Source organism: Tachypleus tridentatus, chromosome 9 (genome assembly GCF_004210375.1).
Source record: "Tachypleus tridentatus isolate NWPU-2018 chromosome 9, ASM421037v1, whole genome shotgun sequence".
Classification (NCBI taxonomy): domain Eukaryota; kingdom Metazoa; phylum Arthropoda; class Merostomata; order Xiphosura; family Limulidae; genus Tachypleus; species Tachypleus tridentatus.
The window spans coordinates 125733937-125747213 of NC_134833.1; the positions used below are offsets into that span (position 1 = coordinate 125733937).

The 13277-nt window shown below is 33.2% G+C and overlaps 1 protein-coding gene across 1 annotated transcript in view; it reads right to left on the reverse strand.

Moving 5' to 3' along the window:
• sax (type I BMP receptor saxophone) overlaps window positions 1–10371 on the reverse strand; it is a 48832-nt gene extending 38461 nt beyond the window's left edge. Inside the window, exon 1 of the mRNA XM_076457079.1 lies at window positions 10183–10371. Coding sequence (XP_076313194.1) covers window positions 10183–10236 — 54 coding nt within the window. The 5' untranslated portion in view covers window positions 10237–10371. The remainder of the gene's footprint in view (window positions 1–10182) is intronic.
• Window positions 10372–13277: the final 2906 nt, after the last annotated feature.

The following is a 13277-nucleotide window of genomic DNA, read 5'->3' on the forward strand; positions in this document are numbered from 1 at the left end:
TACATTTACATAGATCCCATATAGTTAGGATAGAGGAAGAAACTAAATATAAAAATCTTACTGAAAATAAATGTTTAAAATGTATTTACGAAGTTTTAGAAATTACACAAATACTACTTGAGATATTTGGGACAAAGAATAGTAAAAATACTTGATTAAAAATCTGATTTTTTGTGTACAAAAAATGTGTAATCTTTATTAAAAGTCTACCAAATTTTGTGAAGAAACACATACTGTATTAAAAGTTACAGTATAAATACTTAACATATGCAAATATGTATACATAATTGTCTATTATACAGAGGCCATTGCAAAAGGGTTACTTTATGATATGGATGAATATTATTTGAATGCCATGCTATTTGTTATTCAGAGTAGCAAATGTTCACAAAATAACAGAAATAAGTGAACTGTAAACTTTCAAATGCACAGACCTCTACTAAAGTTTAAGATAGAGGACAGAACCAGTAATATAAAATAGAAAAGCATCACACCCACCCACCCCACTTTTTTTTTTTTTTTCAAATTATATATCATTGCAATAAGTGACATTTTCCTGAACTGAAAATGCATTTCAGATAGACATTCACCTCTGTACAATAAAGAGCTAGAATTCCACACTAAAATTAGTGAAGGGACTGGCATAGACAAAACAATTATAAAAAACAGCTCATTTCTGAAAATATAGCAACTGAAAGGGAAAGTCTATGAAATGTGTTAGGGACTGGAGAGAGTTGCCTAGTGAGACAATGCTCAGTTAGATACCACACCAAGCTCAAGTAGGAAATCTTTTTTGTCCAAGAGAGGTAGCAGGACAAAAGATTGTAAAAAAAATTGTGCATGATACTGAGAATATTCTTTACTAAGTTATATATTATTTATAATACACAGTGACAAGAAACTTTACTAGTTTTATCACATGAAAGCTATAGAAAATTATTTGTAACAAGTTAGTTTACTTAGTACTAGTATACTAAAACCACATATTCCAGTTCTCTGTAGTAATGTTACACACTTTTTTTTAGTGAAGTGGTGGTCTTATCTGAGCACTGATACATCCAGGAAATAGAGTGATCCATTGGTTTCTATTTGAACAGTGGACTGGATTATTAGCATTTGTTAATAATCCAATAATCTAAGTAATCAAAACTTTGCCATGATAACACCATGGAACAAAAAATAGTCTGCTACTAGAAAAAAATTAACGTTAGAGTAATTTGATGATGCTGATTCTAATCAATGTTGAAAATTACTGATCAACCCAAGTTTTTCAGTTATCATAGATTTATTCAAAACATCCTTATATATTTAAAATAACATTTCTTTAATAGCTTTATTAACAATTGCACTTAAGGGTGCTCAAAAATAATATATAATAGTAATATTGGTTTATAAAACAACAAGAAAATTATACACTGGAAATACATTCAGGCTACTTTGATCAAAACTTTGATCATGGTATTATTTTGTTACAAAATATCTGCTCGACTTGCTGCTCTTTTTCTATATGTTCTTAGTTTCACACTGTGAGAACTACAAGTAATCTCCCATCATCAGTGTCAACCTTGATACTGATGGTTCATTATAGAAATATTTTAGTGGAAGTGCTCACCAAGCTGTTACTCACTGTATATATCATTTGGAAAGAAATCTAAATGGTAGTGTACGAAAAGCATCCTTGGTGGCATCCTAGACCTTGTTTTTTTGTAGTTCTTGATAACCAATCATTGGAGCATAGTTTTCTCTATGATTTAAGAAAATTTTGACAACCAATTTGGAACTATCTTACAGTTAAGTCCTTCCCTATCAAAATTTATATTTATGTCCCCTTGTCTTATGATTGTTAATATTAAGTATTAATATATAAAAATTATCAGTTCCTTCAACAGATTTAAACCACCTTAGATTACCTTACTTTTCTTTCCAAGAGAAAATTTCATAGATCTTAACCTGTTCTTGTACAATAACCTCTCCATCTTAGGTATCATACTAGTAATCCTCATTTGAACCTTTTCCAACAATTCCATGTCCTTCTTGAGTTAAGAAACCAAAGACTGAACATTATTTCTCAAGCACCTAATATAAATAAATGATTCACAACTACATTTTCACATGGACAAGCAACAGACTTATGGCCCTGTTGCAAAATATTAAACAGACATTTTGACTAAGCTTTCTCACAAAATAAATTGCCACTTTGAAATAAACACTAAGTTTTTTGTTATTTTTTTTTTATGAGCTAAGCTATAGACCTGCAGACATATTGCAAAATTTTAATTGTGAAATGCTAATAAAAGGTGAATATCAAACATACTTCTCAAGAACAACTCATACTGTATTAAACATCATTTACACATCAGTGAGAAGTAAGAAGAATCTTGCATAAGGTGATTCTAAGCAGAGTTTTGTAATTCTAAAAATATATTCACAGATGTGAAAGTATCCACAAAATACCAACAATGTAACAATAAATGTAACCTAGTCAGAAATATGTTCATATAAGACTGACTGTACAGAATGAGAAACTGTATACACAAGTAACCTTTTAAATTATTTGATGTCCAATTTTGCATCACTGGATACCATCATTAAAAAGAGACAAGTCCACTCTAACTGCTCGACCAATCACCTCAAAGTCTTCCCCCATTAGTTTGAATGGATTATGCTACAACACTGCATAAAAATTGACATGTCTAGACCATAAGTAGGTGGTTGGTTGTTCCAAACAGTGTGTTCTGGCCTCAAGGTTGTTCCAAAAGGTTTCCATTCTTTAAGTTCCCAGAATGTATAGACAGAAAATGGCAGTTTATCTATACATGCAAAAACTACACAACACTAACTACATGCAAGATGTAATTGCAACTCTACTTTTACTAATAATATTTCCAGGTGGAAATACAATGTATAATGAAGAAGTCTTTAAGGTTATATAATTAATGTTGATAGGGTTAGAAATACAGTGGTACCTTGGTTCTCAAATGACTCTCTTCTTGAACAATTCGGTTTTCGAACATACTGTTTGAGAAAAAAAATGTCTTGGTTCTCATACATAAACTCAGTTCCCGAACCAAGCTGCCTTGGCCCAAACCCCCGAAATAACCCAACTGATGACCCAAATGACCCTTCGACCATTTTTGGCCCACGCCAAGCTTGCCCAAAACATTTTACCCGCACCTGTTGTTAAAATCTGCTGTGAACGTTCTCATTTTTCTTTTTTTGTTTTTCTAAATATTCTGATTAAATAAGTCACCATGGGGTCAAAGAAGGATAATGAAAGCAGCAAACCAAAAAGAACAGTTGTTAGAGCCACAATAGAGGTGATAAAAAGATCTTGTAGCGAAGTATGAGAGTGGTGTTCGCATGTCTGACCTTGCTACACAGTTTGATATGGAGAAGTCTACAGTCTGCACCCTACTGAAAAATAAAGAGGTCATCAAAGAAGCTGATGTTGCAAAAGGAGTGACAGTGCTTACGAAATAAAGATCACAAACAATGAAAGAGGTAGAAAAACTGTTGTTGATATGGGTAAACGAAAAACAGCTGGTGATAGCATTTCTGAGACCAACATTTGTGAGAAAGCAAAGTAGTTGCACGCTGACCTCCTGAAAAACACCCCTGGAACAAGTGCTGCCTTTAAGACTAGTAGGGGATGGTTTGAAAAATTTAGGAAGAGAAGTGGCATACATAGTGTGGTAAGACATGGGGAGGGTGCCAGTTCTAACAAAGATGCTGCTGATAAATTTGTTAGGGAATTTAAGGACTATGTAGAAGCTGAGGGTTTTATTCCCCAACAAGTGTTCAACTGTGATGAGACAGGTCTCTTTTGGAAGCAAATGCCAAAGAGGACCTACATCACCAAGGTGGAGAAGTCACTGCTAGGACACAAACCAATGAAGGACAGACTAACTCTATTGTTATGTAGTAAAACTTAAGCCTTTGCTTGTGTACCATTCTGAGAACCCGAGGGTTTTTAAGAAAAATAATGTCCTGAAAAGCAAACTAAATGTCATGTAGAGGGCTAATAGTAAAGCATGGGTAACCAGGCAATTTTTTTTATGGAGTGGGTCCATGAAGTGTTTGCCCCAAGTGTAAAGAATTACTTCATGGAAAAACAGTTGCCACTCAAGGCCCTTCTTGTGATGCACCTGGTCACCCACCAGGCTTGGAGGACGGGTTAGTGGAGGAGTGCAGTTTCATTACGGTGAAGCTCTTGCTCTCCAACATGATTCATCTCATTCAGCCCATGGACCAGCAGGTCATACTGAACTTTAAGAAACTCTACACCAAAGCACTGTTTCAAAAGGTGCTTTGAAGTGATCTCTGACACAGAGTTAACCCTCAGAGAATTCTGAAAAAATCACTTTAATATCCTCCATTGCTTGAGGATCATAGACAAAGTCTGAAAGGAAGTGTCTTTGAGGACCATGAACTCAGCCTGGAAGAAATTATGGCCAGACTCAGTAGCATATAGAGACTTTGAAGGCTTTGAGGCTGAGCCTGTTGTCGAGGGTATTGTCTCACTAGGCAAGTGTATGGGCTTGAATGTGAGTGGTGATGATGTGGAGGAGTTGGTGGAAGACCACAACACTGAGCTCATCACAGAAGAACTCCAAAACCTTCAGAAAGAATAGCAGCAGAAGGCAACTAAGGAAGTGTCTTCAGACGAGGAAGAGGGAAGGGAGGATGTTCCGAGTTCACTAATCAAGGAAATGTATGAAAATGGGGAGAGTTACAAAGTTTTGAGAAAAATTTCACTCTCACAAAGCTGTAGCAAACTGCAGCATAAACCTTTTCAATGACAATGTCATGTCTTACTTCAGAAACATTTTAAAATGCAGGTAGAAACAAACCTCATTAGATAAGTTTTTAGTGAGAAATAGATCCAGCGAGTCTCAAGCAGATTGTAACAGTGCAAAGAGACAGAAAAGAGAAAGAACCCCAGAAGGAGAGTTACCTGACGTTTTTATGGAAGATGACTACCCTTCCAAACAATAATGACCCTCATACTCTCCACGTTCCTCACCCCTTTCACTTACGCCATCAGCTATCCTCAGCACAGGTAAAGTGCAGTTAAATTTTCATTTATTGTTTTTTTATTGTGTTTATAGTTTTCGTGGTTGACTTTATGCATACAAGTATTACTATACAGGTATAAATAAGCAATATTTTTACTTAAAATGCTTCATAATGCGTAATTCTTAGAGGTCTGTAACGGATTAATTTAATTTACAGTATTTCTTATGGGAAAAATTGATTCGGTTTTCAAACAGTTTTCTGGAACAGATTAAGTTCAAGAACCGAGGTACCACTGTACAAGGGAATTAATATAATCTTATGTGATCCATGTTATTGTTGTTTGTTCATTGTAAGCCTTCATATGTTAATCAATGTTAACAAAGTGTGCATCTTTTGATGTAGAATTCAACTCTACATCATTTATTCCTTGCTTTACTTGTATATTTCCTCATGTTTGTTGACTCATTTATCCATTTGCAACTTTATAACCTGGGTTTTTAAATAAATTTTTAACGTGTTTTGTTGCCTTAGATGATGCTCTCATATTTCCACGATAGAGCAGCTTGTTGCATTTCATATGAGGCCTAACCTGTACAATAAATTATACCATACCCTCTTTCAACTTGTATTCAAAATTTCCATAAATGAAGCAAAATCTTATTTGCCCTAACACTAGCACTGTGTTTGGATTGCTTAAGACACTGATCAACTAATACACAAAAATCCTTTTCTTCCACAATTCCATTGAGATTATTCACATCAAAATTGTGCTTACAATTTATATTATGATAATAAACGTGTATTATCTTACATTTATTACCATCAAAAGTATCTGCCATTTATTTGCCCAACAATCGAAATAAAAATATACACAACAAATTGTAATGACAGCATTTCAATTACTTAGGAAATTGAAATAAAAACTAACAATATGAAATAATTACAATTAACTGGTTATTTTCACTATATTCGTCAGTTAGTTTATGAGACACTAACAAATGAAATTGTTTATACTGACTAATCAAGTTAAATCCATAGCTTTAATCAAGACCTTTATACTAAATGGCACCTTGTCAAATTCTCTCCAAAAACCCATATATACTGAATCCACACATTGATCTTAACCATATAGTAACCTCTTTAAAAAATGTCAAAAACTTGAACCAAAAATCCTATTATGAAACCATACTGACTACCCACCAAACTTTTAAACTATGTGAACATGTACAGCATCTTTTATCAAACTTTAAAATTCTTTTCTAGCTTGACATTAGACTAATAAACCTCACATACTGAATTTTACTCTCCTTCCAAACATTTTTGTTTCATCTAATGATCATAACTGAATCCAAGAATTGAACAAGAAGTTTGCTTAAGTTGTTTAAATGTCTATTTTTGATCAAGAACATTAATTATTTAATTTTTGTACTGTATATTGACGTACAGGAGACATTTTAATACTTGCAATAAATGATCTTATTACATTATGTATATAAACAGGAGAAACTGGAAGAACCCTACATATAAAGATAGGAAAATTGATCATATTTTAACTATTCATGGACAAGTAGCACTTGACTTGAAACCATCATTCTCTTTACACGTCCTCATCAAAGCCACCAGGTAAACTGATAGAAAAGTCATAGAAGCTCTTCTCATCAAATAACAATGACCACAAAATGAATAGGGACAAAGGATGGCACCTATAATTAATTTTGTTTATCCTATCTTTTTATTATTTCAATCTGTAGATTTCACAGAACTTTTGTTTATTATAGGTAACAGTTATTTCAACAATACCTTTCTTTCAACAAGCTTTACTATTTAATATGCCAAAAGCACTTTGTACAAATCCACATTACAGATTCAAATAACTATTATTTAAACCATTTGAAGCTTTGTACCATCAGTTTTGATTTGTGTTTCAGTGAAACAATCTTGAAGAAGTTATAAAGCAAAACACTGAGTGTCTAATTAAATAAAAACAACAGTTTGGTGTTACAAGGTTCTTTATTTCTTGTATTAAGAATATTAACTATATTGCATCACAAAATTTGGCTTTCAACCCTAGTTACAGTGTATACCTTCCTGATAATGAAAATTATGTAAAACTATGGGAGTAAGGAAAATATTAAAGAGTAAAATAACTGAAAGAACGTTTTGGTTTCATTAAATTTTTTGTGAATCATCAGAACAACAAACACTATTGAATGAGATCTACACTCAATATCTCTTACTCTTACCAAAGAGCAATAAATCACAAAATGCATTTTATGTTTGAATGTGTGAAAATAATGTACTTCTATCAAACTAATGAAATACAACCATAAAAAGTATACTACTATTTTTCAAATTTTCAATGAAAAAAAAAAACAAATAGAATAAGGTTATACAAATTGTTTAAGCATGAGAAAATAGATATATGTACAACAGTAGTGTCTCCCAGGATTACAGAATAATTTTGCACTTGCACATGCACATAATGTGACTCAAAATATCTGGTCAGGGTCAAAAGATGTTATAGCACAAACTAGAACATTCTCATCTCATGTATCCTCTAACTTAAGTAGTAAACTGTCAATATAGCTTGTGTGAAATATGTAAAACTTGTTTTAATTTTCTCCCCCAAGTGATGTATGTGTGTCAATTAAGAAAACAGCAACAAAAAACATCTGATATCAACACTAAATGTGTTATTTTTGCAGAGAAACTATGGATGCATAAGTTCACAACTGTCTTTTGACAGCTGGATTAGAAGCAGACTTATACAATTCTCTGGAGTAACAGAAAATAGCTTCATACAACTAGTAAACAGCAGTATCTGTTTAAGGCTAACACGTACACTATAAATTTCTAGTTTTGAATGAAATTGACTTGTATATTTTCCAAGCAAAAATAATATTTCCACATAAATTCAAGAAAATATAAATTTTTCAATATGATTTACCATCCTACAACACACAAAGGACCCAAAGGTTTTCAAAATCCATTCCAAGGAAATTCTTCGAGCCAAATAGGGATATGTAATCTATACTACTTAATGCCCAAAACAACAAAAACTGTCCAAGATAAAACATTTTACAGTTATACTATGCCTAGGACAAATTTTTCTTCACATCTTTCATTCTACTGCTAAAACACAAACTGGATAAATTTCTAGAGAACCATGAAAGTTCTGAAAATTATAAACTATCTTGCACATATACACGGATATTTAAAAAATGCTTACCTCTAAACATAAATAGCCCTTTAATTCACAAACACTCAATACTCTATATTAATGCATGAATATTATTACACTGTTTTTGTTTACATCAGAAGCTCAGCTAATTTCCAACCTCAGGAAGAATACATAACACAACAAAAATTACAAAAACCTATAACTGTAATATTTCATTTTGTGGCAGTAGTAAGGTAAATCATGTCTTGTTTTATCAGTTTGTACTTGAGATATTTTACATACTGAGTTGTAACATTAAGATACAAAAACTTAGGTGCCAAATGTCACAACATTTCCTGCCAAACTGAGCTTCCAATGGTAATCTATCTTTTCATTTGTTTTGTAGGATGAGGAACAAATAACTAGATTGTTCTAACATTTTATACTTTGAATTCTATGCCCCTGCCAGAAATGGTGTAAGTGCACAAAATGAAACCACCTTGAATTATTAGAAGTGAGAAGATTACAAAATATAGTGAAATGGCACAATACTTAGGAAATAACTTCATAATAATTCTCTATTATTAATAAACATATAAATAATTTCTATCACAACTGACAATATCATTTATCTATAATATGCCACAAAGTCAATGCCCTGCATGCTACATTATTAGCTTTGTTACTGGTAAACCACAAGTTGATTCTTTTTTCTTTCTATTTTCATGAAATTTACTTTAGTTACATGGACTAAACTAAAATTCAACATATTCAGAAACTAAACATTCATACAGCTTGACATACCCATTTGAATTCTAAATTTATTTTTACTTTGAAAGGAATTACAGTTTTTTACAAAAAACAAATAATGAAGTAAAAAACACATGTAGCATATTCAACTTAACCCATATTTTCAAAGCTATATACTTCTATTCTCATTTTGTACAGTGTGAATTTCACTCTTCTTGTAAAATTAACTAAAACTAGATAACAGTTGTAAATTCAGAAACTATAAATTTCCTAGCACAGCTATAGGAAGAGTTGCTGTTCAGGGTAGTTTAGCATACTTAATATCAGATAGACAGAAAATGACAGGAAGGTAAGAAAAACTGCAATAGATTCAATATAGCCTTTCAAATTAACAAGTTACAAGAGAATGCATTTTATCAGTCACTTTTTTCAAGTACACTGTTGATTAAATATGCATCTAATGGAGGAAGGGTAGTGTAAAGTTACATTGATACTCCTTATTTCAACATTAAAATGATGTGTTATTATATATTCAAGTTCCATTTTTATTCTAGCATAACATTTCTCTTTTGTCTTGTGTACTAGGAATTCAGTATATTTTATTGAAGAAATACAACTAACTAACCTCTTCCCCCATCCCAATGCTTCACCATAATCATCTGCTCTAATTCACATATAAAAACTGGCATTCATTTCATTAATACAACTCTAAGTCTACCATTCTATTACAATGACAGAAGTTCAAAAGATTTACTTAGCAACACAATAGCTGGGTTTGAAGACGACTGAAATTAGCCTCGAGCCACCCTTCTTTTCCTGTCTTTTAAAAAAGATTAATTCCATAAACTACTATTAACTACCTCTGACTAACACACAGAAACAGATGGGTATATTCAGGACAAACCTCGAAAAATCCCTTCTGTATGGAAAAAAATGGGAAAGATCTTTCGATCCGATTGTTTTCTTAAGCCTAATTTTAGGATAATCACATTTACTTTATTTTCATTTGTAGTACTACTACTAGTAGTATTATATTATTACTGTCATTAGTATTTTCAATATAGGCTACGTTCACACCTAAGGTATCAATAGTACAGAAGCAATAATAGTACATAATACAGTAGCAGTACAAGTAGCCTGCTTCTGCCTTTGTCACCAAATTAGAGTTGCTCAAGTTAAAATGTTAAATCATATTTCATTATAAAACTACTGTTTAACGTAAACTTTTAAACATATAGAAATGGCAAAATACTCACAATCTGCACGTAACTTATCTGAAACTTGCTTTTTAACTGAGGAACTGCACACATGCATTAATCTACTACGTATACTATTCCCATAGGTCATGTTTGTTTGAAAATTATAAGCTTATGCCTTTTTAGTACATTTTAGAGTTGACGACCTCCAGAAAATATGCGATCCCTCTACCGAATAATAACTAAATCTGAAATATCAATTTTTTTATGTGCAGAGTGGACTTTTGAAATCGAAGAAATTAATATGGCAATATATAAACTGCATCTGGATTTTTATATGTATAATTGTTTGTTAAGTTGCCAGTAATCTTTTTTTAAGACACAAATATTTATAAAAAAAATAAACGAAATGAAATTAATTATAACCTTGCTTCACCAGCGTGAAAACTTCACGCTATAAAGTTTGTTTGTTTTCGAATTTCGCACAAAGCTACTCGAGGGCTATCTGTGCTAGCCGTCCCTAATTTAGCAGTGTAAGCCTAGAGGGAAGGCAACTTGTCATCACCACCCACCGCCAACTCTCAGGCTACTCTTTTACCAACGAATAGTGGGATTGACCAACACATTATAACGCTCCCACGGCTGAAAGTGCGAGCATGTTTGGCTCAGATTACGAGTCGCACGCCTTAACACGCTTGGCCATGCCGAGCCTTCACGCTATAAAAACATTGTTATAGTTAAAAACAAGTGATTTATAAAAATAGTTTGTTTTGTTTTTTATTACTGTGTTTCTCATACCCAGCGACCCTGGAAGATTGACCAAATTTTGAAAATTCATCAGGGAATTAAAATATAATAGGCCTAAAAATAGAGTCTAACAACAAATAAATTAAATTAACCCCACGGCTGAATGCACAAGTGCGCATCCCGGTCGTGCGAAACAAACATGCTCGCACTTTCAGCCGTGGGGGCGTTATAATGTGACGGTCAATCCCACTATTCATTGGTAAAAGAGTAGCCCAAGAGTTGGTGGTGGGTGGTGATGACTAGCTGCCTTCTCTCTAGTCTTACATAGCTAAATTAGGGACGGCTAGCGCAGATAGCCCTCGAGTAACTTTGCGAGAAATTCAAAAACAACCAACACACAAAAAAAGAGTTGATTACATAAGCCTGTGAGGTAACAATTTCTGTTTTTGTTTATAATGTATGCTTTTTTCTATTGTTTGGTTCACCTATATTTTCTATTTGCTTTACTGAGCTAGTCTTCCTATTTATAAGCCCACCAGTGGCTCAACGGTATGTCTGCGGACTTACAACGTTAGAATCCGGGGTTCGATACCTGAGGTGGGCAGAGAACAGATAGCCCATTGTGTAGCTTTGTGTTTAATTCCAAACAACAATACTATTAATAAAATTAAAGAATTTCAAAAATTTCGAAGCATTTTAAAAATTTTGATAAATTAATGTTCTGTTTGCGTGCGGATTTACAACGCTAAAATCAGGGGTTCGATTAACCTAGGTGGGCTCAGCAGATTGCCTAATGTGGCTTTGCTATAAAAAAACACACTCTGTTTGCGTAAAAATAATCATAAAAAATGCAGTTGTCTTACATCAAGTAGGTTCTTGCAGGTCATTTTTTTTACTTGATTATGCATTTGTACAATATGGCCAACAAATACGAGAAATTCCAATGGACGGTAAAGAAAGTAAATAAACGACCTTATAACATTATGTGTACATAGGAGAAACCGAAGGAATCCTGCAGACAAGGATAGAAAAACTAATTATATTTCCACTATTAATGGACAAGAAACAGTTGACTTGAAACCATCATTTTCTGTACAAGTTCTCACCACAGTCACCAAGTAAACTGACAGAAAAATCAAAGATCCTTTTCTCGTTAAACTATGACCACAAATAAATAGGATCAAAATATGGCTTATAATAATATTGGTGATATTCTTATACCTAATTATTGAAGGTTTTCTTATCATACCCAAACAAATTTATTTCCCCAAAGTTCATTCTAGAAAGAAGCTATTTCAATAAAAGCAAAACACATTACCTAAATTCAGACACCAGCATTATTAACCAAACATTCAAATACAAAATCTTCTTTTAAAAATGGGCACTTTCAATTTTAAGGTTATAAAACTGCCATTTCCGAATACGAATGTTCCAAATAAGTTACGATAGAATTTTAGTTCTCTCTACTTATTAGATACACCAGAATTTGTTCTTTAAAAGATTTCGTGGCCACTTGTAAACCCGCTTTCATTGTTTCCAAACAAGATTTTTCCAACCGCAGATTAATGACAAAATTAGTTTAAATTCTGTAAGTAATTAAATAATATTTTTGTCACTGATTATGAGTTTAGAATTTTTACAGGATATCGGGTTTTCAAAACTCTCATATATACACTTTAATTTTTTTGTACATTGTTTAATGTATGTGTGTGTGTTTTCTTATAGCAAAGCCACATCGGACTATCTACTGAGTCCACCGAGGGAAATCGAACTCCTGATTTTAACGTCGTAAACCCGTAGGCATACTACTGTACAAGCGACAAGCAGTCGTGCTAGAAATAAATTATAATACGTAACATAAAAAAGAGAGCCATTGTTAGATTTACACGACTACTTTATATAAATTTAATATAAGAATTATGATTCAAATAGAGATAAAACGTTAGTGTTAAATTTACGTATCTGTGTATAAAGCATAGGTTGTGTAGTTCACCAGTCGGTAATTGCCATATTATTATTGCGTTGTACAACTAGTACCTTCTAAGTTTTTATAGTTCTTTCATTGAGAAATGGGCCCGGCATGGCCTAGCGCGTTAAGGCGTGCGCTTCGTAATCTGAGGGTCGCGGGTTCGCGCCCGAGTCGCGCCAAACATGCTCGCCCTCCCAGCCGTGCGGGCGTTATTATGTGACGGTCAATCCCACTATTCGTTGGTAAAAGAGTAGCCCAAGAGTTGGCGGTGGGTGGTGATGACTATCTGCCTTCCCTCTAGTCTTACACTGCTAAATTAGGGACGGCTAGCACAGATAGCCCTCGAGTAGCTTTGTGCGAAATTCCAAAACAAACAAACAAACAAAAAATCTTTCATTGAGCATTGTTACGTAATGACGGTTTTAGTTTTAGAAAGTTC